This window comes from Nycticebus coucang, chromosome 18 (assembly GCF_027406575.1).
Source record: "Nycticebus coucang isolate mNycCou1 chromosome 18, mNycCou1.pri, whole genome shotgun sequence".
NCBI lineage: Eukaryota > Metazoa > Chordata > Mammalia > Primates > Lorisidae > Nycticebus > Nycticebus coucang.
The window spans coordinates 37,018,238-37,044,297 of NC_069797.1; the positions used below are offsets into that span (position 1 = coordinate 37,018,238).

General features: G+C 44.0%; 1 protein-coding gene across 1 annotated transcript; it reads left to right on the forward strand.

Annotated features, from left to right (window-relative positions):
* The first annotated feature begins 16,556 nt into the window (after nucleotides 1-16,556).
* Nucleotides 16,557-18,810, forward strand: LOC128570636 (eotaxin-like). The gene is made up of 3 exons (XM_053570002.1): nucleotides 16,557-16,684; nucleotides 17,846-17,957; nucleotides 18,307-18,810. Exons 1-3 carry the CDS (start codon nucleotides 16,609-16,611, stop codon nucleotides 18,410-18,412), a joined length of 294 nt encoding a protein of 97 aa, XP_053425977.1. The 5' UTR covers nucleotides 16,557-16,608; the 3' UTR covers nucleotides 18,413-18,810.
* The last annotated feature ends 7,250 nt before the right edge of the window (nucleotides 18,811-26,060 follow it).

A 26,060-nucleotide genomic window follows, 5' to 3' on the forward strand; every position in this document is an offset into this window, starting at 1 on the left:
TAAAGACAAACCTTCAGGACTTCAATTTAAAAATTAACATGACAAGGTGGGGCAAGGTGGCTCACAGCTGTCATCCCAGCACTCTGAAAGGCCAAGGTGGGTGGATTGCTGGAGCTCAGGAGTTTGGACCAGCCTGAGCCAGAAGGAGGAAACCCCATCTCTAAAAATAGCTGGGCATTTTGGTAGGTGCCTGCACTCCCAGCTACTGGGGAGGCTGAGGCAAGAGAATCACTTGAGTCCAAGAGTTTGAGGTTGCTGTGAGCTATTGACACCATGGCACTCAGTCCCAGGGTGGCTAACAGAGACTCTGTCTCAAAAATAAATAAATAAAATAAAATAAAATAATAAACAATAAAGTAAAAAACTAACATTTCCATGAGTACGGCTAACCTACCTCAGATAGAACAGAAATTAATTACAGAGGACTGAGCTGATTTTTATAACTTTTTGTTTAAAATATTGCAGATTCCATGTTCCATCTCTTGAGCTGTGTATAGCTTGCAACAATGTATGTATTTATAAACAAAAATTGAAACATTTGTTTTTCTCTCTCATTAATTTCTCCAGAATTTAAAAACGGTTTGCAAATATTTTTAACTTCTGACAATATAGTTATTTATGTAAGTTCAATAAAAATCTGTTTTCTTCTATAGGACACTGGTTATTCTGCCAAGGCTTTGACTGGAATGACATTTTCAAAGATATCCGGACTGTGTTAAAGAATTAAAGTTGACTTTATAAAGCCAATAAAAAGCCTGTGAGAAAATCTGGCCAGATATCTCATCAATAACAGTTCTTGATCTTTGATAAGTAAAGAATGTCACTTTTTTTTTTTTTATTAAATCGTAGCTGTGTACATTAATGTGATCATAGGGCACCATACCCCGGTTTCATAGACCGTTTGACACATTTTCATCACACTGGTTAACATAGCCTTCCTGGCATTTTCTTAGTTATTGTGTTAAGACATTTACATTCTATGTTTACTAAGTTTCACATATACCCTTGTAAGATGCACCGCAGGTGTAATCCCACCAATCACCCTCCTCTGCCCACCTCCCAGAATGTCACTTTCTGACAGGTCCAAGAACTCCAGGTTGCTTTAGGACCTTGAGAAAAGAGAAATTTACCCAATGCGTACAGGTGTCTAATGGTACTGATGAAACCTTGGCTTTTGAGAGGCTTTTAAGTCAATGTTAAGATTCCTGATAAAAAATTGCAGCAAAGCCAATTAAAAAAAAATCTAAATGGCTAATAATTATTCTTACTACACTTTATACAAATAATCAGACCGTATATATAATAAGAGGGCTGTTTATTCTGGCCCAAGTAAATTGATTCTGCTACAATTTGTCTTTAATAAAATGAGAAAATAGAGAGAAAATATGGCTCAAAAATAAGAAACTCTGGCCTACCTGTATTAGATGCCAGTCTTATCTGCAATACCAGCTCGTAAAACAACACATAGCTATTTACCCAAACTGATCTGTTCATAAGACTAAGAGCCTGGCGGAAGGGTATAAATTATATACAGTGGTCAGATTTGCACCAGATTGTTTTTTCTTTCTGTTTCTTAGTTCGGAAAGAACATATTGAGTTTTAATATGGAAAATCTTTTAATTTCAAAGTAAACACTGAAAAAAATTAAAAATATTTACCCCAAAGTACATGTCTCTGACATATTTTGAGATAGCTACCCCAGAAGTAACATTATAAAAGTAAGCAAAAGTGCTGGCCCCAATCTATAGACTACATGCCCAAAAAAAGTGTGATTGAAGATTGGACTCGTCTCTGACTCTAAGACCAATGGGGAAAACCTCCAAAAGCCTTGAGACTCAACAAAAATCACTCAACTCACTAGCCCAGGTGACTGCTAAATAGTTTCACAACCCTGACTTCATCTGAGTTGGCTTAAAGAAGCCAGATTAAGCCTCTGTTTACTTCTTTACCCTGGAATAGTTTTTCAGACATTTTCCAGATCCTGCATTCCAGTGACCTACCCAGACAAAGAACTTACTCAGTGGGCCTTGGACCTTCGACCCATGATGGCTTTCACACTTTTTCAAGGCCCCCAGCAGATGACCTTCCATCTCTGTCACAGCATGCCCTGCCACGTCCTGAGTTACGTTATGCCATCCTCTAAACTACTGAAAAAGAGCCCCCCTCCCTGGCTTTGTGAAACCTTGCAATACATCCCGGTTGGTGACCAGGTGATCCTCAGGACTTGCAAGGGAAAACCTGACAAACAACTCAAGAAAAAGTGGACTGACCTCTAGGACATCCTGCTTATGACCCCTACAGCGGTCAAGTTATCCAGATTACATCATACCCACATCTGGGATTATCCCCCAAGAAATTCATGCCCAACCAGTAAACTGCAGAACTGTGGAGACAAAAGTTAAGAGCGTCAGTTATGAGAATCAGAAGCAGGTTATTCTCAGATGTCCGTGCCCTGTGGTTAGTTATTGTCACCTTGTTATCTACTGTTAACTGTACTACATGTTATTCCCAGGGTAACTTCAAACTTATCTTTTGCCAGAATAAGTTCGACCCCTGGATGAATACAATAAATTGCAATAATTATTTCTATTTAAAGTCTATTCCATAGATGTAAAATACAGTAATAAGAGTGGGGAATGAAAGCACATGTAGTGAGAATAAGCCAGAGTCACTCAAGCTAGGGCAGACATGACTAGGTCCTCAGAGACCGTTGCCTCCTGTCTCATTCTTACTGTTTAGTAAATTTAGCTCCCACCCTAAAGATGCCCTTCTTGAATGGTTTACAGAATGAACTTTGGAATTGGAAATGTTGTAATAGATTGTCACTGACTTGTGCTGTTTAATAAAGGTTATTGTGGTCTCTGCTTTAGGAGGATTGATTTAGGAAATTAACCTTTGTGTTTTCGTTTGTTTTGAGACAGAGTCTCACTTTGTCGCCCTCGGTAGAGTGCTGTGGCATCACAGCTCACAGCAACCTCAAACTCTTGGGCTTAAGTGATTCTCTTGCCTCAGCCTCCCAAGAACCTGGGACTACAGGTGCCCACCAAATGCCTGGCTATTTTTTGTTGCAGTTGTCATTGTTTAGCAGGCCCGGGCCAGATGCAAACCTGCCTGTCTTGGTGTATGTGGCTGGGGCTCTAACCATTGAGCTATGGGTACCAAGCCAGGAAATTAACTTTTGAATGAGAAATATTGTAATAGATTATTACTGAGTTGTGCTGATTATTATTTAAAATATGGGTTATTGTGGTCTTTGGTGTGAACCATTATATATAAATCTGTGATTTTGGAAATGGAAGAACAGAACAGGCTTGGAGAGGCTACTCTCACTGTTCTCCAGAATTGCCAGCCTTCTGACAAATAAAGTTTGGTGGACCTATCCCCATCTCTGCATATTGGCTGACAGTGACAAGTGGCAAAGAGAGGTCCCCTTATTGTCAAGAGACCCTATATATTTAGGTTAACACAGTGACTAAATGGGACTCTGGGCTGTCTCTCTTGAGGATGGGTTAATTGTGCTTTCAGTACTTGAGAAGTTGAGAGAGGGTACACAGGAAGGATGAGGTCTAGGAGAATAGAGTTCTTCTCAAGGAGACCCCAAGGATACACCTGCAGGGTCCTCCCCATGGTGACTCGGCTCTTAGGAATTTATAGAAACTTAACTTCCCGGGCCCTAGAAATTTCCGCTTCTGTGAAATCCTATAGTTCTGTGGGGGCTGGAATAGCTTCTCCAGCTTGATTTAAACTGACTATTGAGAAAGGTACCTGTGGGCTGGAACTTTTTGAGAGGAGATAAAAAAGGGAAACACCAGGCTGAGTGCCTGTAGCTCAGCAGCTAGGGCACCAGCCACGTACACCGGAGCTGGCAGGTTCAAATCCAGCCCAGGGCCTGCCAAACAACAATGACAACTACAACCAAAAAACAGCTGGGCGTTGTGGCAGGCACCTGTCGTCCCAGCCACTTGGGAGGCTAAGGCAAGAGAATCGCTTAAGCCTAAGAGTTTGAGGTTGCTGTGAGCTGTGACACCATGGCACTCTACCCAGGGACACAGCTTGAGACTGTGTTTCAAAAAAAAAAAAAGGAGGTGGGGAGACCAAGCCAGTCAGAGAGCATGGCCATTTTGAATTCTTCTATGCCGTTTGCTCTGTCAGCTGAATAAAAGGCCTTTTTCTCTTAAATACAGTGTTTGGGTGTTCGTTCTCTCCATTGGGCTTCGTTTTCCCACAACAAAGTAAGCAAAGGACAAATTCTGGTAGAAACGATTAGTAATTAGTAATATCACCAGATATTCGTGTATTCTTCTTCATTTCTCAGAAACTGCGTCTCCATCAAATATTCATGTACCCTTCTTCATTTCCCAGTTCTCCTTAGTGGTTATGCTGGGTTGTACGATGAGTTAAGGCCAACAGGCTGTAGGGAGAAGGGAAGCTGCTTCTATGTGTGATTCTCAATAACATCCTGCAGGGACCCTATCAATCCTCTCTCCTCTCGCCTTGGTGAACTTGAAGGCCACATTTTACAAAAACCAGTTGTTACTTACAAGCAGCCAAAATACATGAGTCACTCCTTAGAAGATCCACTTTGGCAAGCTGCCTAACCAACATCAGGGTGTGATACAACAAGCAAACATCTGTTGCAGCGAGCCACTGAAATTGTTGTTATTGTTATTAGTGAATTATAGGTTAGCACTGCCATGACCACTTGGCCCAGGAAAATAGCCACAGCATACTGTGCCTTGGGTTTTTTTGCCTCTATACAAGACTAAAGTTGATTACCCCAAAGGATCCTATGACTTAAAGAGTGGTAAGAAAATTTTAAATAAAAAGCTTTGGCTTTCCTCAAGGTAAATCTAGGAAGAGGCTTCACTTTTTTTTATTTTATTTTTTTTATTGTTGGGGATCCATTGAGGGTACAATAAGCCATGTTACATTGATTGCAATTGTTAGGTAAAGTCCCTCTTGCAATCATGTCTTGCCCCCATAAAGTGTGCAACACACCAAGGCCCCACCGCCCTCCCTCCATCCCTCTTTCTGTCCCCCCCCCAACCATAATTGTCATTAATTGTCCTCATATCAAAATTGAGTACATAGGATTCATGCTTCTCCATTCTTGTGATGCTTTACTAAGAATAATGTCTTCCACGTCCATCCAGGTTAATACGAAGGATGTAAAGTCTCCATTTTTTTTAATGGCTGAATAGTATTCCATGGTATACATATACCACAGCTTGTTAATCCATTCCTGGGTTGGTGGGCATTTAGGCTCTTTCCACATTTTGGCGATTGTAAATTGAGCTTCAATAAACAGTCTAGTACAAGTGTCCTTATGATAAAAGGATTTCTTTCCTTCTGGGTAGATGCCCAGTAATGGGATTGCAGGATCAAATGGGAGGTCTAGCTTGAATGCTTTGAGGTTTCTCCATACTTCCTTCCAGAAAGGTTGTACTAGTTTGCAGTCCCACCAGCAGTGTAAAAGTGTTCCCTTCTCTCCACATCCACACCAGCATCTGCAGTTTTGAGATTTTGTGATGTGGGCCATTCTCACTGGGGTTAGATGATATCTCAGGGTTGTTTTGATTTGCATTTCTCTAATATATAGAGATGATGAACATTTTTTCACATGTTTGTTAGCCATTCGTCTGTCGTCTTTAGAGAAAGTTCTATTCATGTCTCTTGCCCATTGACATAAGGGATTGTTGGCTTTTTTCATGTGGATTAATTTGAGTTCTCTATAGATCCTAGTTATCAAGCTTTTGTCTGATTGAAAATATGCAAATATCCTTTCCCATTGTGTAGGTTGTCTCTTTGCTTTGGTTATTGTCTCCTTAGCTGTACAGAAGCTTTTCAGTTTAATGAAGTCCCATTTGTTTATTTTTGTTGTTGTTGCAATTGCCATGGCAGTCTTCTTCATGAAGTCTTTCCCCAGGCCAATATCTTCCAGTGTTTTTCCTATGCTTTCTTGGAGGATTTTTATTGTTTCATGCCTTAAATTTAAGTCCTTTATCCATCTTGAATCAATTTTTGTGAGTGGGGAAAGGTGTGGGTCCAGTTTCAGTCTTTTACATGTAGACATCCAGTTCTCCCAACACCATTTATTGAATAGGGAGTCTTTCCCCCAAGGTATGTTCTTCTTTGGTTTATCAAAGATTAGGTGGTTGTAAAATGTTAGTTTCATTTCTTGGTTTTCAATTCGATTCCAAGTGTCTATGTCTCTGTTTTTGTGCCAGTACCATGCTGTCTTGAGCACTATGGCTTTGTAGTACAGACTAAAATCTGGTATGCTAATGCCCCCAGCTTTATTTTTGTTACAGAGAACTGCCTTAGCTATACGGGGTTTTTTCCAATTCCATACAAAATGCAGAATCATTTTTTCCAAATCTTGAAAGTACGATGTTGGTATTTTGATAGGAATGGCATTGAATAGGTAGATTGCTTTGGGAAGTATAGACATTTTAACAATGTTGATTCTTCCCATCCATGAGCATGGTATGTTCTTCCATTTGTTAATATCCTCTGCTATTTCTTTTCTGAGGATTTCATAGTTTTCTTTATAGAGGTCCTTCACCTCCTTCGTTAAGTATATTCCTAGGTATTTCATTTTCTTTGAAACTATGGTGAAGGGAGTTGTGTCCTTAATTAGCTTCTCATCTTGACTGTTATTGGTGTACACAAATGCTACTGACTTGTGGACATTGATTTTATATCCTGAAACATTACTGTATTTTTTGATGACTTCTAGGAGTCTTGTGCTTGAGTCTTTGGGGTTCTCTAAGTATAAGATCATGTCGTCAGCAAAGAGGGAGAGTTTGACCTCCTCTGCTCCCATTTGGATTCCCTTTATTTCCTTGTCTTGCCTAATTGCATTGGCTAGAACTTCCAGCACTACGTTCAATAGTAAAGGTGACAGAGGACAACCTTGTCTGGTTCCAGTTCTAAGAGGAAAAGCTTTCAGTTTTACTCCATTCAGTAAAATATTGACTGTGGGTTTGTCATAGATAGCTTCAATCAGTTTTAGAAATGTGCCACCTATGCCTATACTCTTCAGTGTTCTAATTAGAAAAGGATGCTGGATTTTATCAAATGCTTTTTCTGCATCTATTGAGAGGATCATGTGATCTTTATTTTTGCCTCTGTTAATATGGTGGATAACGTTTATAGACTTGCGTATGTTAAACCAGCCTTGCATCCCTGGGATGAAGCCTACGTGATCATGATGAATGACTTTTTTGATGATAAGCTGTAATCTACTGGCTAGGATTTTGTTGAGAATTTTTGCGTCTATATTCATGAGTGAGATTGGTCTGAAATTCTCCTTTTTGTTTGGGTCTTTTCCTGGTTTTGGTATCAGGGTGATGTTTGCTTCATAGAATGTGTTGGGGGAAGATTCCTTCTTCCTCAATTTTTTGGAACAATTTCTGCAGTACAGGAATAAGCTCTTCCTTGAAGGTTTGATAGAATTCTGGAGTGAAGCCATCTGGACCAGGGCATTTTTTGGTTGGAAGATTTTTTATGGTTTCTTTGATCTCAGTGCTTGAAATTGGTCTGTTCAGGAGGTCTATTTCTTCCTGGCTGAGTCTAGGGAGAGGGTGTGATTCCAAATATTGATCCATTTCTTTCACATTGTCAAATTTCTGGGCATAGAGTTTCCGGTAGTATTCAGAGATGATCTCTTGTATCTCTGTGGGATCAGTTGTTATTTCCCCTTTATCATTTCTGGTTGAGGTTACTAGAGATTTTACTTTTCTATTCCTCATTAGTCTGGCCAATGGTTTATCTATTTTATTTATTTTTTCAAAAAACCAACTCCTTGTTTCATTAATTTTCTGAATGATTCTTTTGCTTTCAGTTTCATTGATCTCTGATTTGATTTTGGATATTTCTTTTCTTCTACTGAGTTTAGGCTTAGATTGTTCTTCTTTTTCCAAGTCCATAAGATCTCTTGTGAGATTGTTGATGTGCTCTCTTTCTGTTTTTCGAATGTAGGCATCTAAAGCGATGAATTTTCCTCTCAAAACTGCTTTTGCAGTATCCCACAGGTTTTGGTAGCTTGTGTCTTCATTGTTGTTATGCTCAAGGAAGTTAATGATTTCCTGTTTTATTTCTTCCTGCACCCATCTGTTATTCAACAGAAGATTTTTTCATTTCCATGCCTTTGGGTGGGGTCGAGCATTTTTGTTAGAGTTGAGTTCCACCTTTAGTGCCTTATGGTCTGAGAAGATACAAGGTAAAATTTCAATTCTTTTGATTCTGTTGATATTTGTTTTGTGTCCCAGGATATGATCAGTTTTGGAGAATGTTCCATGGGGTGATGAGAAGAATGTATATTCTTTATCTTTGGGATGGAGTGTTCTATATGCATCTATCAAGCACAGTTGTTCTAGGGTCTCATTTAAATCTCTTACATCCTTGTTTAATTTCTGTTTAGAGGATCTGTCCAGCTCTGTACGAGGAGTGTTAAGGTCCCCTGTTATGATGGTATTATCAGATATCATATTGCTCAGACTGAGTAAGGTCTGTTTCAAGAATCTGGGAGCATTTAAATTGGGTGCATAGATTTTTAGAATTGAAATGTCTTCTTGTTGTATTTTTCCCTTGACCAATATAAAGTGACCATCTTTGTCTTTTTTGACTTTAGTTGCTTTAAATCCACATGTATCTGAAAATAAGATTGCAACTCCTCTTTTCTTCTGAATTCCATTTGCCTGAAAAATTGTCTTCCAACCCTTAACTCGGAGCTTTAATTTGTCTTTTGAAGCCAGATGTGTTTCTTGCAGACAGCAAATGGATGGCTTGTGTTTTTTAATCCAGTCAAGCAATCTATGTCTCTTCAGTGGGGAATTCAAGCCATTAACATTTATTGAGATAATTGATAAGTGTGGTAGCATTCTATTCGTCTTATTTTGTGAGAGTCCACTGCTTAGTTTTATCTTTTGCAACAGTGTGGAGGTTAGGTTCTGTCCTTTGATTTCTGAGTTCTTACTTTGCTGCTGATCCATTGTGGTGGTCAGTGTGCAGAACAGGTTGAAGTATTTCCTGTAGAGCTGGTCTTGTTGTGGCAAATTTCCTCAATGTTTGTATATCCGTAAATGATTTGATTTCTCCGTCAATTTTGAAGCTTAGCTTAGCAGGGTACAGAATTCTGGGCTGGAAATTGTTCTGTTTAAGTAGATTAAAGGTAGATGACCATTGTCTTCTTGCTTGGAAAGTTTCATTAGAGAAGTCTGCAGTCACTCTGATGGATTTGCCCCTGTAGGTCAACTGGTGCTTACTCCTGGCAGCTTGCAGAATCTTTTCTTTTGTCTTGACTTTGGACAGGTTCATCACAATGTGTCTTGGAGAAGCTCGGTTAGAGTTGAGGCGACCTGGGGTCCGATAGCCCTCTGAAAGCAGTGTGTCAGAATCTTTGGTGATATTTGGGAAATTTTCTTTTATAATATTCTCTAGTATGGCTTCCATTCCTCTGGGGCATTCTTCTTCCCCTTCTGGAATTCCTATAACTCGTATGTTGGAATGCTTCATAAAGTCCCATATTTCTGACAGTGAGCGTTCTGCTTTCTCTCTCTTCTTTTCTGCCTCTTTTACTATCTGAGTTATCTCAAAAACTTTGTCTTCTACCTCTGAAATTCTTTCTTCTGCATGGTCTAACCTGTTGCTGATACTTTCCATTGCGTCTTTAAGTTCCCTGATTGACTGTTTCATTTCCTTCAGCTCTGCTATATCCTTTTTATATTCTTCATATCGTTCATCTCTTACTTGATTCTGTTTTTGGATTTCCTTTTGGTTAATTTCCACTTTATTAGCAGTTTCCTTCATTGTTTCCATCATTTCTTTCATTGTTTTCAACATGTGTATTCTAAATTCCCTTTCTGTCATTCCTAACATTTCTTTATAGGTGGAATCCTCTGCAGTAGCTACCTCATGGTCCCTTGGCGGGGTTGTTCTGGACTGGTTCTTCATGTTGCCTGGAGTTTTCTGCTGATTCTTCCTCATGAGTGATTTCTTTTATCTGTTTCCTTGCCCTAATTTTCCTTTCACTTCCTCTTGCTCTTTAAGTTCTCGTGCCTGTGGACTAAGGGTTACAGGACCAGAAGGGTGAGAAGGTTGAAGAGCAAAAAAGGGATGAAAGAAAGGAGGACCGAATGATAAGGAAAAAAAAAAGAAAAATAGAGAAAGGAGAGGGGGTGGGTAAAAGGAATATTGACAAAAAGAAGAGAGGCACAGAAAGAGGGACACAGAGCAATATAGGTGTACAGTAGGGTACTTTGATACAACCTTAAAAAAAAATACCACCTTCTGGGGGTGCCCAGTTGGGTGGTTCCCTTGAAGTCAGCAGCCCTTGGTAACCTGATCAGACACAGTACCCCACCTCCACCAAGTAGAGAGGAAAGACAAAAATGCTATAAATCAAACCAAAACAAGCAAACAGAAAACTTTACGTGATAAAATTGGCTGGAAAAACCAAATAATAGTGGTAGAAACACTAACAAAAATGAAGTTCTAATTATTGAAATAGGCAGCAATGGGAAATTATAATTAAACTAGAAAAATTGAGAAAGAAAAAGGATCTGTATGGAAAAGGTTGAACTTAAAAAACAAAACAACAATCAATAACATCAAAATAAACAAACAAAAAAAACAACCAAACCAAAAAAAAAAAAACACAACCAAAAAGAAAGCAGTATGTATATGTTATTGAATATTGTCTGGGCAACACATGGTCTTCTGGGGTATGAGATGTTAATTACAGTTTTGATACGACTGGAGGCTGCTAGTTTCTCAAACCCCAGCAGGTAGACACCCTAAATCTCTCTTCAGCCCACTTAAAAGGCACTTTGAACTTGTTCACTTGCTGAGCAGAAGCTTTCCCAGGGAAGTGCTTGTCGCTGGAATCACTGCTGAAGTGGCTATCCACTTACCCTGTGTGCCAAAACTGGTCTCCCTCTGCTCCCTAGGGTTAGGGCTGCAAGGCGGCTCAGACCCCACCCTTAGGCTACTTGGTCGCTGGGTTACCAACTCCCACCCAATTCTAGCTCTGCGACCCTGAGGGCGGAGCTTGCTGGGGCAGATCGCTCACAATGGCTGCCTGTGCCCCAGAGCCAAACACTATTAGCTCCGTCTGGCTCAACGGCTCAGACTGGGGCCCTAGACAACAGCCAAAGTTCTCCACACTCCCGCTCAGGCTCTCCCCAAGGCAGTTTAGCTGAGTGCCAAGTCCAAAGACACCAAAACAGTTCACAGGTAAGGCCTTTCTGGTTTGCAGTCTCACTGCTTCTGAACTTACAGTTGCGGGCGGGTTTAGACGGATTGAACACACGCGACCACTTGCCGGTTTTCCACTGTTTTAGTCCTCCTCTTGGGGTCCAGAAGTCTCTCGCTGACTCCCTGTATCCTCTCAGGGGTGATGATAGGCAGATCCCACCAGCCAGAGATGCCTGGAGTCCTATCTCCCCAGACTCACGGTGCCCAGATGCAAGGAAGCTGTTACTCGGCTGCCATCTTGCTCCGCCTCTTTTTTTACTTTTTAAAGTAGCTCATCTCCCTGTCCCAATTGCCTGCTGAAAATTTCAAACTTATGAGGCTTCACTTTTATAAATGATTTCTTAGAAGAAGAAGATACTTAACTTATCAAATTCTCCAGTTTTCTCATTTTTAAATTAGACTTAATTAGAAGAAGTTATCAGGAGGATTAAATAACTTGACTTCCGTGAAATAAAATAATATAGTACCTTGCATAATTGCATAGTGAAAGGTATAAACAGTGGCACCTGGGACAAGGCTGTAGAGGAGAGGTCCAGGCCAGGTTTACTGAAAGGGGAGGGTGACCCGCCTGGGCAGAGCAAAGATGGTGTCTAGTGTCTGCACCTGGGGGCGGTTAGAGACCACTTCTATATGGGGCTGTGAGCTGTGATGCCAGGACACTCTACCCAGGGAGGGGGCACATTCCACAGGTTGCCTGTCAGGGTAGGGTCTTTTGACAGGTACTTCTGAGAGTGGGGCTAGCCAGATCCTTTGTATCTTTGCCTTAGAAGGAGAGGAGGAGAGGGGGGTAGAAAATTTTGTGTGTGACTGCGGTCGGCCCCCAACACATAGATTACTGTTTTTATGACAACTTGCTATTTGCTAGACACGTTATTAGAATTTCTATGCTAGCATATCATTTGGGGTACCTTTCCTCCGAAAGTGACAAGAAAGGAGACTCATGGTTTCCGTTACCCTAGAGAAGGGGAGATAACAAACTGTACGGTTTGCACCGAGGCCTGGAATTTGTAGGGATCACAGTGAAACGTACCCTTTTCCCCCAAGAAAGTTAGCTAAAGGGTTGATTCATAGTTAAGGCAGATTAATAAGAGAAATGTTTATTTTCAAATACCACGTGCTTAGGGGGAACCATGAGAATGATTACCCAATATCTCAGTGAGGATCAGATACCTTCATAGACGCCTTTTTGAAGAAAGGGGGAGAATGTAGAGGGTGGGTGCAGCAAGTGGTTGCTAGGGAGGATGAATAGATGGGGGAAACAGATGGACTGAGAGACAGGTGTTGTGTTTTACACGGTGACCAGGGTCACCATTGGGTGACCTGGGCCAGGTCTGGTAGCATTTAGTGGGAGGCAAGGGAGTTAGTTGTCCCATTTTGGTCCCCTGATCGGGTCAGTCTGGTTTTTTGCAGATGGATGAAAAGCCCCTCCAATGCTTTTTGATTGTGAAAGGCCTTTCGTTCAAAATATTCTTTATATCAAGTAGTCATATTTTGTAGTAACATTTCCTTAGCACCTTCAAGTTATAATGCATTTCACGAGAGACTGAGATCTAGAATCAGCTCAGCCTACAACGCGCACATTTCATAGGGATTTTTTCACTGATAATCTTTTACAGTTTTTTTTTTTTTTTTTTTTTTTTAAGGAAAGTGGGTTGGACTAAAGTCAATGTGGACGTCTCTTTCCTGTCTGTCTATAACTGTGTAATGTAGAGGAAGTCCAAAGCAGACCTGCAAAACAAAGCCAAGAGTTCTGCTGGGGTCCTTCTCTCCTGCTTACTCACCATTCCTTGTAAAACACTCAAGCAGCCAAGATTACAGGAATGCCTGAGTCACACATGCAGGAGATGTGAGGTCTCAAAAATTAGGTGAGTACGGGAAACTGGGAAGATTCTTGAGCTCAGGTGTTTGGCTGTTTCCTGTTTGGTTCCACAGAGAGAGAGATCCATGTCCTCCTTATCACTTACCAAATCACAGGTAAGTAGTAGATAGACTCTAGGTCATTGATGAATGAGAATCCCCTAAGGAAGAAAGAGAAATAAAAAAAAAAACCCTGAAGCCACCCTCCACCCCCGACATACTCCCTGCCCCACCTCCTTATTAGAGAAAGCCAGGCAGCTAGATGAAACAGCTACAGAACTTGGATATCTAAAGACTGATTTATTTATTCCCATTGTGGTTTCTCTAGTTCAGATTAAATCCAGAACCCCGGAAGAAAAAGACAAAAATGAAAATGTTGCTTGCTCATAAGGCCCTTTCAACTCCCCACAGAGTTATGAAATAATTCCTATTAAAGAAATTTAATCTCTCAAGTACATCAGCCAAACACCTCTGAGGTCAAGAACATTCCAAATTTCTTGTACTCACATAATTTTTGAGGCATCACATCTCCCACATGGGCAACTCAGGCATTCCTGTAAACCATCTCTAGGGTGGCATGTCTTTACTTGGAAGCAGGGAGAAAATTTGGAAGAAAGCCATCTGCCCAGACCCCAGAGTTCCTTCCCAGCATGCCCTGGCCTACAAAATCAGCCCCATTTCCTAATAACAATAAATATAAAGTTTTGTTCTCTGAGCACCTACAACCATCTGTTAACTCTTTAACCACTTTATATATATGAACTCATTTAATTCAAACCACAGTCCTCTAAGGTAGGCATGATGAGCATCCTTCCCTGACCCTTGCAGAGAGCAGTTAAGTAAATTGTCCCAAGTGTGGTATCAAAGCTAGTCAGTGACAGAGCCATCATCTAAACTCAGGCCTCCTGGATCCAGAGTCTACACTAAACTATCTCATCTAGAGTTAAAAAGGAAAGAAGAAAAAAGATCCAGGTTTTCTGGCCTTTACTTGGTCCCTTTCTTAGGTAATTATAGACCCAATTATTCAAAGTGGGCAATTAGAGACTTCATAGGCCAGCAAAGGCACTCTCTCGTGCCCATGACAGACATTGCCAGTCAAGCACAACACTACATTTGACTGACCCAAGGCAGGTCCTCAGAGTTCTTGTTAACACACTCATCTATGCTACCTGTACTGATCAATTCGTATGTGAGTGTTCAGGAAAAGCCAGGAAATAGCCTTGCAGTGCCTCTATGCCAGCATCAGTCCACCAAGGTGACCCCATTAAAGATGTTGCCTCCCCTCACACCCTGCCCAATGAGGGGACCTTGAGTTATACACAAAGGGCTCCTTGCAGTTCTGTGTCCCCTCTGTCTTTGATATTTTTAGCCATCAGATAAATATTTTATCTGAAATGTATGCTCAGGGGGTGAGGCTAGATGGCTAGATGCCTGGTTTTCTGAATATGTTCCTTAAATCCTTGGGGTATGAAGGCCCATACTCCAAGTCCTAGGGGACTGCCTAGTCTGCTTCAAACAAATCTAATCCACTGCAGTGTACAGGGTCTGACTATTAAGTCTGTGAACTTGCCACCATGCACTTACATTGGCAGCACTGTGTAAACAACCTGGTAAGGGTTCATAACCTTGGTATTTCAGTGTCTCACAGCTGTGTTCGTGTTGACGTTTTGTGGTATCTTGCTGAGTGGAATTGCATGGTTTTGTGTACCATCATGAGAATGTTGAAGCTTGTTTATCAAGGAACAAACTAAATTTCTTGTTAAACTTGGCAAGAGTGGAAGTGAAATCAGGAACATGTTAGTCCAAGTTTATGGAGATAAAGCCATGAAGAAAACAGCAGTGTACAAATAGATAAACATTTTTCCAAGGGGAGAGAAAGTGTCACTGATGAAGAGTGGTCAGAGCAGAAGATGGAAACATTGCAAAACTACATCAGATTTTGTGTCAAAATCATCGGCTAACTGTAAGAAGCCTAGCAGACCAAGTAAATATCAATAGAGAAACAGCTAGGAAAATATGAACTGAAAATCTTGATTTGAGAAAAGTGTGTGTTAAAATGGTCCCAGTAGAGCTTACCAAGGAACAAAACCAAAGGAGAGTTAAAGTTTGCCAAGACCTTTTGAAGAGGCAAGGCGATGTTTTGGCCACCATGTTATCCCTGATGATGAAACATGGGTGGACAAATACAACCCTAAAACAAAGTATCAAAGTGCACAATGGAAGTCAGCCAATTCTCTCTCCATCATCCAAATGTTCCGTCAGTCCAAATCAAGAGTCAAAATGATGTTGCTACCATTTTTTGATATCAGAAGGATTGTTCATTATGAATTTGTACCAAATGACAGTTAACCAAATTCAATATTTGGAAGTGCTGAAAAGGTTGTGTGAAAAGTTTAGATGGAAACAACCTGAACTTTTCGCCAACCACTCATGGCTCTTGCATCACAACAAGGCACCAGCTCACATGTCACTGTCTGTGAAGGAGGTTTTAGCCAGTAAACAAATAACTGTATTGAACACCTATTCCATGCACCTGATTTCACCCCCAGTGACTTTTTTCTATACTCAAAGTTAAAGAAAATGTGGAAGCCATTTTGATGACATTCAAGACCTCAAGGGTAATACAACAACAGCTCTGATGGCCATTCCTGAAAAAAGGTGCCAAAATTGCTCTGAAAGGTGGACTAGGTGCTGGCATAGCTTTCCCAGAGAGAGAACTGTGAAGGTGACTTAAATGATATTCAGCAATGATATATGTAGCACTTTTTCTAGGATGAGTTCGTGAACTTAATTGTATTTGACATAGAGGGGGTTGTTTCGACACCATTTGGAAAAGGACTTTAGTAGCTAAGCAAATAGTTTTAAAATGCACAGGCAGTCACAATTAAAAGAAACCATCTTGTTCTGATGTCCCATAACTCTGAGTTCCAAAGCTATAAAATTCTATTATCCCTGGATTAAATCCTTGGAACAAGGCTATCATGTGCTGTCCTTCCTGCTTCACAGAGCCCCAGCAACAGTCATAGCTGCAGAGTTCTCTCAGCATCTGGGTGGGAGAGGAGGTTTTAGAATCCCTTCCTAGCCTTCAAAATCCTCAAGAACACCAGGTGAACACAGGGACCCGGGAACATTCTTAGATTTATTCATCTCCCAGGCCCTTGTTTTCTTCCTCCCTCCTCCCCTACACACAGTCTACAGATGTTTACTTTAATTTCATCATCACATGCTCCCCTCCTTCTCACCCCAATCCCTGGGCAGATGAAAATTATGCCAAGTCCCGCCTGCTAGTACGCCTCTCTTTTTGTTTTGCTACATCCCAAGGTTTGGAATTTTGGCAGTAATCTGAACCCCACTTTATCATGACCCTATTCAGTCAAAGGCTTCCTTGGAAGCACCCACCCTCTGTGTTCCTCATAAAAGGCAGGCAGAACAGCCAGAGGAGCAGAGGCTGTGACCCACTGAGAAGGTGAGGCTCACTCCGCTCCTTGCATCATGAAGGTTTCTGCAGCACTCCTGGGCCTGCTGCTCTGGACAGTCGCCTTCAGCCCCCGGGGCCTCGCTCAGCCAGGTAAGGCCAGCTCCTTGTAGGGAAGGATAACCACCTCCAGTACTATCTGATCAGCAGGAATCTTTAGAGACTTGCTGCAAACTCTGCATTTTAAAGGTGCAAAAGCAGGTCCTATCAGTGGGCAAGACATGCCCCCACCTCTGATCCAGTTGCTGGAACTAAAAGCCCAGGCCTCTGTGGCCAGTCCCCATTTACTGATGTCAGAAAATGAGTATTGAGAGGGATGAGCTGGGAGTGGGGCACGCACAAGAAAGACTCTATTTGCAACGGGGCATTTCTGGCAGGGAGGGAAGGGAAAATCTATTGATTAGAAACCCAGAATATTTGCTAGATTCCAGGACAGCTTTCAGAGACAGAGAGAGCATGTTAAGAGGAGGGATTGAGGTCACAGGAAAATGTCTCCATGCAACTTATTTTGATCCTGTTTGGAAAAAACAGTTGTTCCATACTCAAGCTCCCATCCTCAGTGGCTTACATGGACTGAACCATGGACCAATGAGTTAGCTGCATGTTGTGGAAATGAACAATCCCGAAAGTTCAATGGTCTAGCAAAATGAACTAAATTAACAAAGATTCATTTCTCGCTCATACTGGACCTCTGTAACATGCGGGCTCAGGCTTCTCTGCATCACACAGACTCAGGATTCTAAACTGAAGGAAGAGTACCCTTGGGCACATTACTGTGACAAAGCAAAAGAAAGCTCTTGAGGGTCTTGCCAAGGCAACACACTCTGGCTCAGAAATTGCACACATCACCTTGTCTCCTCCTTTACTGGTCAAAATTAATTAGTGGCTCCAATCAAACAAAAGTGGTGAAGACATATAAGTCCACCTTGTGTCCAGAGAGCAGAGAACAGAGAATATTTGATGAAGGGTACCGTGATGATCACATGGCCACAGAGATCCCTGCCATGACAGGGTTACAGCTTGTCACACCCACCAAATCTTTTTCCATAGCTTGTCAGCAGTGACAGGCTCCCAGTGCAGAGGGAAGGATGCTGAGTCCTAGGCAGGCAGATAGGACTTTAGAACTGATGGAGTCTACCTCCACCTTCTGCAGCTGTGCGTCTTCTGCTAACTTTCTTTACAACCTCCTGCTTGGAAATGTCTACCTATCATTAGAGATTCATTCTCTCTGTTCATTTTCCCCCCAAAACACAGCGGCTATCCCAACCACCTGCTGCTTTGCTGTGGCCAGCAAGAAGATCCCCATTCAGAAACTGGAGAGCTATAAGAGGGTCACCGGCAGCAAGTGCCCCAAGAAAGCTGTGATGTAAGTAGACCAAGCTGCACCCTCCCCCAGACCAAAAGGGAATGTCCAGGGCACAGAGTCAGAAATGGCCTCAGAGTTACTTGGAGCCGTGGACTCAGACCATTTGACCCTATAATTTCCAATTCATGAATTTTCACAGCAGTAAGTGTTTGCTCCCAGTCCTGCCTGAGAGCTTGTGCAGGTCACATGAGGTCCCTTCAAGTCAAGAGCAAAGATGGTTCTAATGGGCCATCCTTCCTCTTTCCCCTTCCTCCTCTACCACGGCAACCCTTTCACCCCCTGACAAATGGTCCTAATGGGCAGAATCTTCAAAGAGGCTCTTTCTAATGGCTTTCCTTCCCTCCCACAGCTTCAAGACCAAACTGGCCAAGGAGATCTGTGCTGATCCCAAGGAGAAGTGGGTCCAGAATTTCATGAAGTACCTGGATCAAAAGTCCCCATCTCCAAAGCCATAAATACTCACCTTTTTGAAACCTACCTAGAGCCTGAGAAATGCTGCAATTGTTTTGCCTTTCTAAGATGTGTTCTGAGATAATTTCATTATCATTCCAAAAGGAATGAGTTTTATTTAATAATCTTTGAAATATGTATTGCATTTAAGTTATTAGAGTTTTAAAAACTTAGCATTCATTTTTAAAATGTAAAGCTTTGAACAAGTGCCTTGCCTGCTGTGAGCCTCCATTCAATCTCCTGCCAAGTGTGGGTAGCGTGGTGTCTCCCCTGTCTACCTTCCTGGAATTTTGTAAGGGTCCTGGCAAAAATCATCTGTGTAGAAATAGTTTGTATTTTTAGGAAAACACTGCTCTTGTAAACCTAAAGTGCGGCTCATCATGTTAAATGGGAATAAATGTTGTTTTAGGAACACATACAACACATGCGTATTTTATTGTAGTCAGTTAGCATTTTTTGCATGTGGGGAATGGATATTGAGCAGAAGGGCAGGAGGGGACGTGGGGGTGAGGGAGGCACGGTAGTGCGGTGGAGACTGTGTTCTTGAGAAGTGACCTTTGGGCTTGGCTGTCCTCTTCTCTGAAATGCAGTGTGAACTTGACAAACCCACTCTAGTCCTCTGGTTCCCGTTCCCCACAGCAGTTTTACAGACCCCAGATACTTCAGCCGTTCATTCATCAGGGGCTGCTTGCTTCTCCGGTGACCTATTTCAACAGCCTTGTGCTGCTCTCCCTCCTCCCAGCCTCACTTCTGGGTCCTCCAGGCAGATTATTCAGACCTTGGAAAATCAAAGGAAGGCTAGATGACCCTTCACCAGTTTATAGGCAGTCTTTATGGGAAAGATGGAACTTAAATGCAATCTCGGTGGCTGCACAGAGTGCAGCTCTCTTAGAGGTATTTCAGTCTGGACAGAAGAAATACTGTTTGGGCAAATGCCAGGTAGGAGGGATGAGTACAGTGTGTTTATGAATTTGGGTGGAAGCCCATCTAAGGAGTTAGCGTTGGAGTATGTGTGAAATGCTGGGAAAATTTAGACAGAAGCTTGAGGTCAGGCTGCAGTCAACTCAAGAAGGACGCAGTTCATAACTTTGGAAAGGAGAGCTTCATTTCTTATCAAGGGTTGCAGCCTGCAGACTGACCATCTTGGGAAGCGTAGTAGCCTCCAGCCAGAAGTAGAAAGCAAACACTTTGAGGGACCAGCAAGGGGAAACAGGAATTTATGCTAAGCAAGGTGGTTTGAATGTATCATATTTAACCAGCTATAGGAGGAGTCATGAATGTTTATGAAAGGAGAAAACTACACCTGTGCAACTGAGCTTCATGCCCCTTCCCAAGTTACATGCACAAAAAATGCCAGCCTTAGCAAGATCCAAGGGTGCAGTTTCAGGCTCTCTGACCTCAAAAGGTGAAGCAGGGGACATGAAAATCCCCTGTGCATTAAAAAAGATGGAGACTTTACCTCTTTTACATTTACCTGGATGGAGTTGAAATACATTCTTCTTAGTAAAGTATTGCAAGAATGGAAAAATAAACATCCAATGTACTCCATACTAATATGAAATCAATATATAAACAATTACATGCTCATAAGAACAATAAAACACTCATATAGTCTAGTTTGGGGGTAGGGGGAAGCAGGAAGCAGGATGCGGGAGGACGACTGGCAGAAGCAGGGAAGGCAAGAGGCGGGATCTCACCTCACGTGCACGTTGTGAGGGCGTACAACGCGCCCCTGCAGGATCTCACCTCATGTACACCTTGTGAGGGCGAACAGCACACCCCCGCGGGATCTCACCTCATGTGCAGGTTGTGAGGGCGAACAGCACGCCCCCGAGGGATCTCGCCTCACGTGCGCGTTGTGAGGGCGAACAGCGCGCCCCCGAGGGATCTCACCTCATGTGCATGTTGTGAGGGCGAACAGCGCGCCCCCGCGGGATCTCGCCTCACGTGCGCATTGTAAGGGCGAACAGCGCGCCCCCGCGGGATCTCACCTCACGTGCACCTTGTGAGGGCGAACAGCGCGCCCCGAGGGATCTCACCTCACGTGCACCTTGTGAGGGCGAACAGCGCGCCCCGAGGGATCTCACCTCACGTGCGCGTTGTGAGGGCGTACAGCGCGCCCCCCGAGGGATCTCGCCTCACGTGCGCGTTGTGAGGGCGAACAGCACGCCCCGCGGGATCTCGCCTCACGTGCGCGTTGTGAGGGCGAACAGCACGCCCCGCGGGATCTCACCTCACGAGCGTTGTGAGGGCGAACAGCGCGCCCCGAGGGATCTCACCTCACGTGCACCTTGTGAGGGCGAACAGCACGCCCCGCGGGATCTCACCTCACGTGCGTTGTGAGGGCGAACAGCACGCCCCCGCGGGATCTCACCTCACGTGCGTTGTGAGGGCGTACAGCGCGCCCCCGCGGGATCTCACCTCACGTGCGTTGTGAGGGCGTACAGCACGCCCCGCGGGATCTCACCTCACGTGCACCTTGTGAGGGCGAACAGCGCGCCCCGAGGGATCTCACCTCACCTGCGCGTTGTGAGGGTGAACAACATGCCTCTGGGGGAGGGGCTCTTTAAAATTGGAACTTAACTCCGGAAGTGAGAACAATGTAACCTAAAGATGTGTACCCTCCCTCCTTTTAATTGGAAATAAAAAATAAATTAAAAAATAAATGAAATGCCCTGTACATAGGGAGTCCAGTTCCACCCCATGGTTGGCGACCTCTTTTGGGGAAGAAGTGCTAGTTGGTTGTGCCGAAAGCCCAAAGGGAGAAAGCCTTAGGCATTGGTTGAAATCAGGGGTGGGACAAGTCTTTCCAAAGGGCTGGTTCTGTTTAACACTTAGGGAGGAAAGCCTAGTGGTAACTAACAAGAAAGTAGGTAAACTGAGCTATGTCTGGCTGCCCATCCTGTTACGGCTGGGATTTTATGAACAGTTATTAAGTTTCTCTGGGGTCCCCTTGACCAAGAAGAATTTTGTTTAGTCAATTTGTGTGGCTCAGATTTTCATTCCCATTTCTCACTGTTTTAGAGTGTAGGGTTTTTCTCCATTCGGATGGTAATAAGTAAGATGAACACGATGTTTATCAGCCAAGTTAGGATGCTTCTAAGAGCAAAAGATGGTATGTTGGTGATTAGTATAAAATGACAGATATAAATGAACACCATCCCAGGCAAACTGGAGCACGTGGTCCCCCTGATAATCGCAGGCACTGCAGGTTTTGATTCAGTGGGGAGGAGTGCCATGACCAGAGGGGCTTAGGACCAGCGGCCAGGCAGCCGGGGGCTGGATCTGATGGGAAGGGAGAAGCAGCTGGCACACTGTGCAATGTGCGGGCAAGAGGGAAATTGGGGAGGAACCGGAGCATTGGCAGGTGGGGAGGAGAAGAGGTAAAGGGAGCTGGATGGGCTGAGGCAGGGTGGAATGCCGTGAACCCCACAAAGCTGAATTGAAAGGCTAACTGCTCAGACCCAGAAAATTCACATCCCTCTACCTTTCTTCCCTCACATCCTAACCTTATAAGCTGGAGAGCAAATGGATAAGACCTCGTCTTTGGGATTCTCCATCAGCATGTAAAATCAACCTGCATGCCCATCAGTCATGTGACTGCTATGTCTGCACCCAGAGACTATGTCCCCAAGGATAGAAAATGGTCATGGTACCCGACTGATGAAAGTCTGCACGGGCTGAGGCTGTTGATCTGGAGGCCGATGGCCTGCTGGGTCATACTCTGTCCAGCAGGGTCACTACATTGTGTGGCTCTCAGGGGCTCCATTCACACTCAAGACATCTTGAATCACTCTGCATGTTGGCTATGGCACAAAGCACTGACGGGGAGGCAGCTGACTCAGTTTTCTCTCTAGAACTGGTCTCTCCCTCTGTGTTGCTGTGGGCCCAGTTTCCCAGTCCCTGCAGAGCAGGCGGGAATCACATATTCTAAAGTATCTGACCAGTGACCCAACAAGATCTACTCCGCAAATGTTCTCTTGGAAAACACCACTAGCTTAATCTGTTGGGACCAAAGAGGTCGGCAGAGTGTTCTACAGTGACGCTCCTAAATGAGGAACTGAGGAAATTGGCACACCTGCTCCACTTCCAGAAGGCTTCCCGGTGGGACCCTTAGGTGGCAGCATGGAACCCAGGAGCTGCACAGAACAGCTCCTCCTCAGAGCAATCACTGGCCTGCACCCCGGGTACAAAATGCCTCTCTGCCTCTCCTATAGCCTGGCAGACCTCAGCCCTATACACCACCCTGGGATGTCCCTCCGAACTCCAGCATGCCTAGAAGGCAGGTGCCAGCCATGGGACAGCCACAGAATCACTCACCAGGATCTGTGGGCCCCTAGGTGCAAGGTGAATCTTGGATTTAGAAGGGGGAGTAGAAGAGAAAGGCACCCTCTGCGAAAGACTGGATAGAATTTGCTCATATCCCCTATGCCAAGCTTTGTCTCTTCTCTTCCAAGGCCTCCTGACCCAATTCACCTGCAACTAGGAACAGTATCAGCAGTGCCTGGCCTGTGTAACCGTGGGCACAGAGCCCAGCAGGTGTTTAAGCTTCTGGTGCCACACAAGCCCCAGCCAGGATCCAGGGAAGCCACCAACTCGCTGAAAACAATCTCACAGTGTGTTCTGAGACAGAAGCAGAGCTGAGCAGAGGGAGGGTTTCTATCGTGGGGCCATCACAGTCCTTCTCCCAGCAACCCCACAGGGAGTTTTCCAAGAATAGTGACAACCCAGATGAGGGCAAGGAACCAGGGTTTTCTACCCGCTCCCGCTTAGTGTTGGCTGCAGGCTGCTCCTGGGACAGGACACCACTCTGCGCAAGGCGGCAGATTTCCCCAGAGGAAACTCAGCTGAGTGCTGTTGGCTCTCAATGCACACTTCAGCCCTGGGAGGTTAAGAGCTGGGCAACACATCACGGGCTCCACCATGGGGCCCATCCTTGTGCTGTTCAGATCAAGTGTTTGTTTTGGAAACACATCGAGGAACCGTTAAGCCTCTTTTCTTTGGGAAGCTTGCAAGGGGAAGGTTAATGGGATGAACTATCCTCCACCCCAGAACACACACAGCTGGTACAACTGACCTTGAGGCTGCAAGCGATGCTGGGAACCCCTGCTCAGACGCCCATTCTAGACTTCCCTCGGCCTCAGCAAGCACCCTGCCAGTCCAAGTGCCTCAGACCCTCATCCCACAGGGGTTCAGCCCTGGTCTTCATGTTCTCAAAACAAGGCTGTTGGCTGCTGTGATTGTCCATTCACCATCAAAATTGGGTTAATTAGTTTAGACCACCCAGGGAGGAGATAAAGTGACACATGTCATCTCTGAGTCAGAATGTTGTGCCCATGCAAGACCCCCCAGAGCTCTTTGTCTTTTTCATTATCAAAGCTAACTTGCAAAATAACTTTGAAAAACTTATACGTTTTTCTCACTGGGCTGTAGTTTACCCAACCATATGATGAATTTTTGAACTAGATATATGACTTCTAATTGGCTGTGTATTAAAATCACCAGAGATGCATATGTCTAAAAGCACAGAGTCTAAATCATCCTCACCACAGATTCTAGTTCAATGTATCCAAGTGGAAATGGGGCTTAGGGGCTGTACTGTACCTCCTGGACTTACTCCAGCTCTGGTTTGCCCCCGCGTCACTTACCTCACCGGTAAAATAGGGGTACAGATGCCCACTATCAGAGGATTATGCAAAATTGGCAGCCAGCACTGTAAACATTCACAGGCTTGGTGAATAAGGCACTTGGCTTCTCTAAGCCTCAATTCTTTTATCTTTATGAGAAGCATCAAAAGGGCCCTTACTTCACACATAGGTCAGGAGGATGAAGTTAGGCAACACACACAAAATCTGTAGTCTCTGGCATTGAGAAGGAATTCAACAAAATCAGCTGTAATTATTTACTGAGGCGTCTACCGTGTGTCAGCGGCCTTGCTAAGCTCCCTATGAAAATGACTTTGTAGAATGTTTCTTCCAGGATTTCCAGGCAACTTTGGGAAAGGCTGGGAGCAAATCCCAGCTGGTTTTGCTCTGTGGAAAGGAGAGAGGAGGCACAGGCCCTGGGAGGCACACCGGAGTAGAAGACTCGTGGAGTATGTCAGAGGACCCAAGCACACACGGGCCTCTCATGTCCTGTGTGGCCTTAAAGTTTGTGTTTCTGTCCTCGGGCCTCAGTTTTTCTATCTAAGAAAGGACAGGATGGATAGCATTGAGTTCTCAGAATCCATTCAGTTCTTTCTCTAATTACGTGGCTCAGAGGAAGTCTAAGACAGAGCTACAGGACAAAGCTGGGAGGCCACATGTCCAGGTTGTCTCCTCCCTGATGATCCCGGAGCCCTAGGGATCAGGTAGAAAAATAGGAGATCTGTTTCTGCAATAGGGGACTCACTTCCGGCCCCTATCAGAGTGATTGCTGACCACAGACTTCTCATTCTCCAGCCACAGAGAATGTGGAATCCACTTTAGATAGTGACTGCTGGGACATCACCAAAGGAAAAAAAAAACACAGAAATAAGTCAGCGGGTAGGAGCAGCTGGACTCGGCAAGTCTGGGGAGCTGGCCTGACATTCCATGCTCAAGTTCCCCAAGCTGAAGTCTGGGGAGGGAACCAGCAAAAAGCAAATAGCAAACCAGGTTCCTGGGGTCCCTAGACACCCGCCCAGTTAAGAAAGAGACTGCTGTCCTTGGACCATATCAGCCTCATTTCTCTGAGGCCCAGAGCACTCCAAACATCTGAAGGCTGGCAAGATACCTGGGCCTCTTTCCTCTCTCCGGAATTCCTCATCATTTCTTTTCTATAACACAAAGCATTCCTTGGAAAACCATGACCACTGTAACATGTCTCCATTTGGAAGCATGAGTCAACGGTTGAAAGAAATTGTAAAAAGTCCATTTTCTTACACTTTGAGTCCCTTCCCAGTGTTCCTGGACATACTTCTTCCAAAGTTCCTAAAAAGTATGACCGTTGAGTTTATAGAGACCTTTGTAATATGCCAGTCATTGATCAAGGCACATTTTATTTGTCAATTCGTTTAACCCTTAAAACACTGTTGTCCCCCTGTTTTCATAAGGGGAAACCAAGGTATGGCTTCCTGTTCTTTTCCTTTCCCACTCTCAAGGATTGATAAGCCCAGGGTGTCTATCTAGTAGACACAAGTGGCCATTTTGCCTGGTCTCAGGACAGGGGCACCCAAAGGCTTTACCTCGGGGAAGTTCAGTGGAAGGTCATAGCTCTTGACCTATTTGTGATCTGACATCTAATAGAGGTGTCCAGTCCCCTCCAGGCAAGACCTCTCTTCCTTCTTCCAGGCCCAGATGCCATTCAAAGGGTTTCATTGAAGACACAGGTCCATAGGAAGCTGGGGGGAAACCTCCTTCTTTGACTAGAAAAGATGCAGGCCTGGCCTGGCAGGTTTACTGCCAGTTGAATGAAATGTACAACTCAGGGGACAGAGAGCCATTGTCTGAGGAGCTACAGGGAGGAGGGAGGGTGGAAGTCAATTTGGAAGAGTGGAGAGAAAAAGACAAGCATCTAAGGAGTTGATGGTGAGGCTGGGCATGACCAAAGTTGGAAGCAGATACACACACGGAGTGCAGGGTAGCTGGACAAATGTCCCCCAGATGCTTCCAGGATTGTGTGGATGTAGTGATT

What these genes read in the sequence shown, in the direction of transcription:
- LOC128570636 (XM_053570002.1), top strand. Translation starts at nt 16,609, where the DNA reads ATGAAGGTTTCTGCAGCACTCCTGGGCCTGCTGCTCTGGACAGTCGCC. An exon ending in CCGGGGCCTCGCTCAGCCAG is followed by an intron (nt 16,685 to 17,845) that starts GTAAGGCCAGCT and finishes CCCAAAACACAG; the next exon opens with CGGCTATCCCAACCACCTGC. An exon ending in TGCCCCAAGAAAGCTGTGAT is followed by an intron (nt 17,958 to 18,306) that starts GTAAGTAGACCA and finishes TCCCTCCCACAG; the next exon opens with CTTCAAGACCAAACTGGCCA.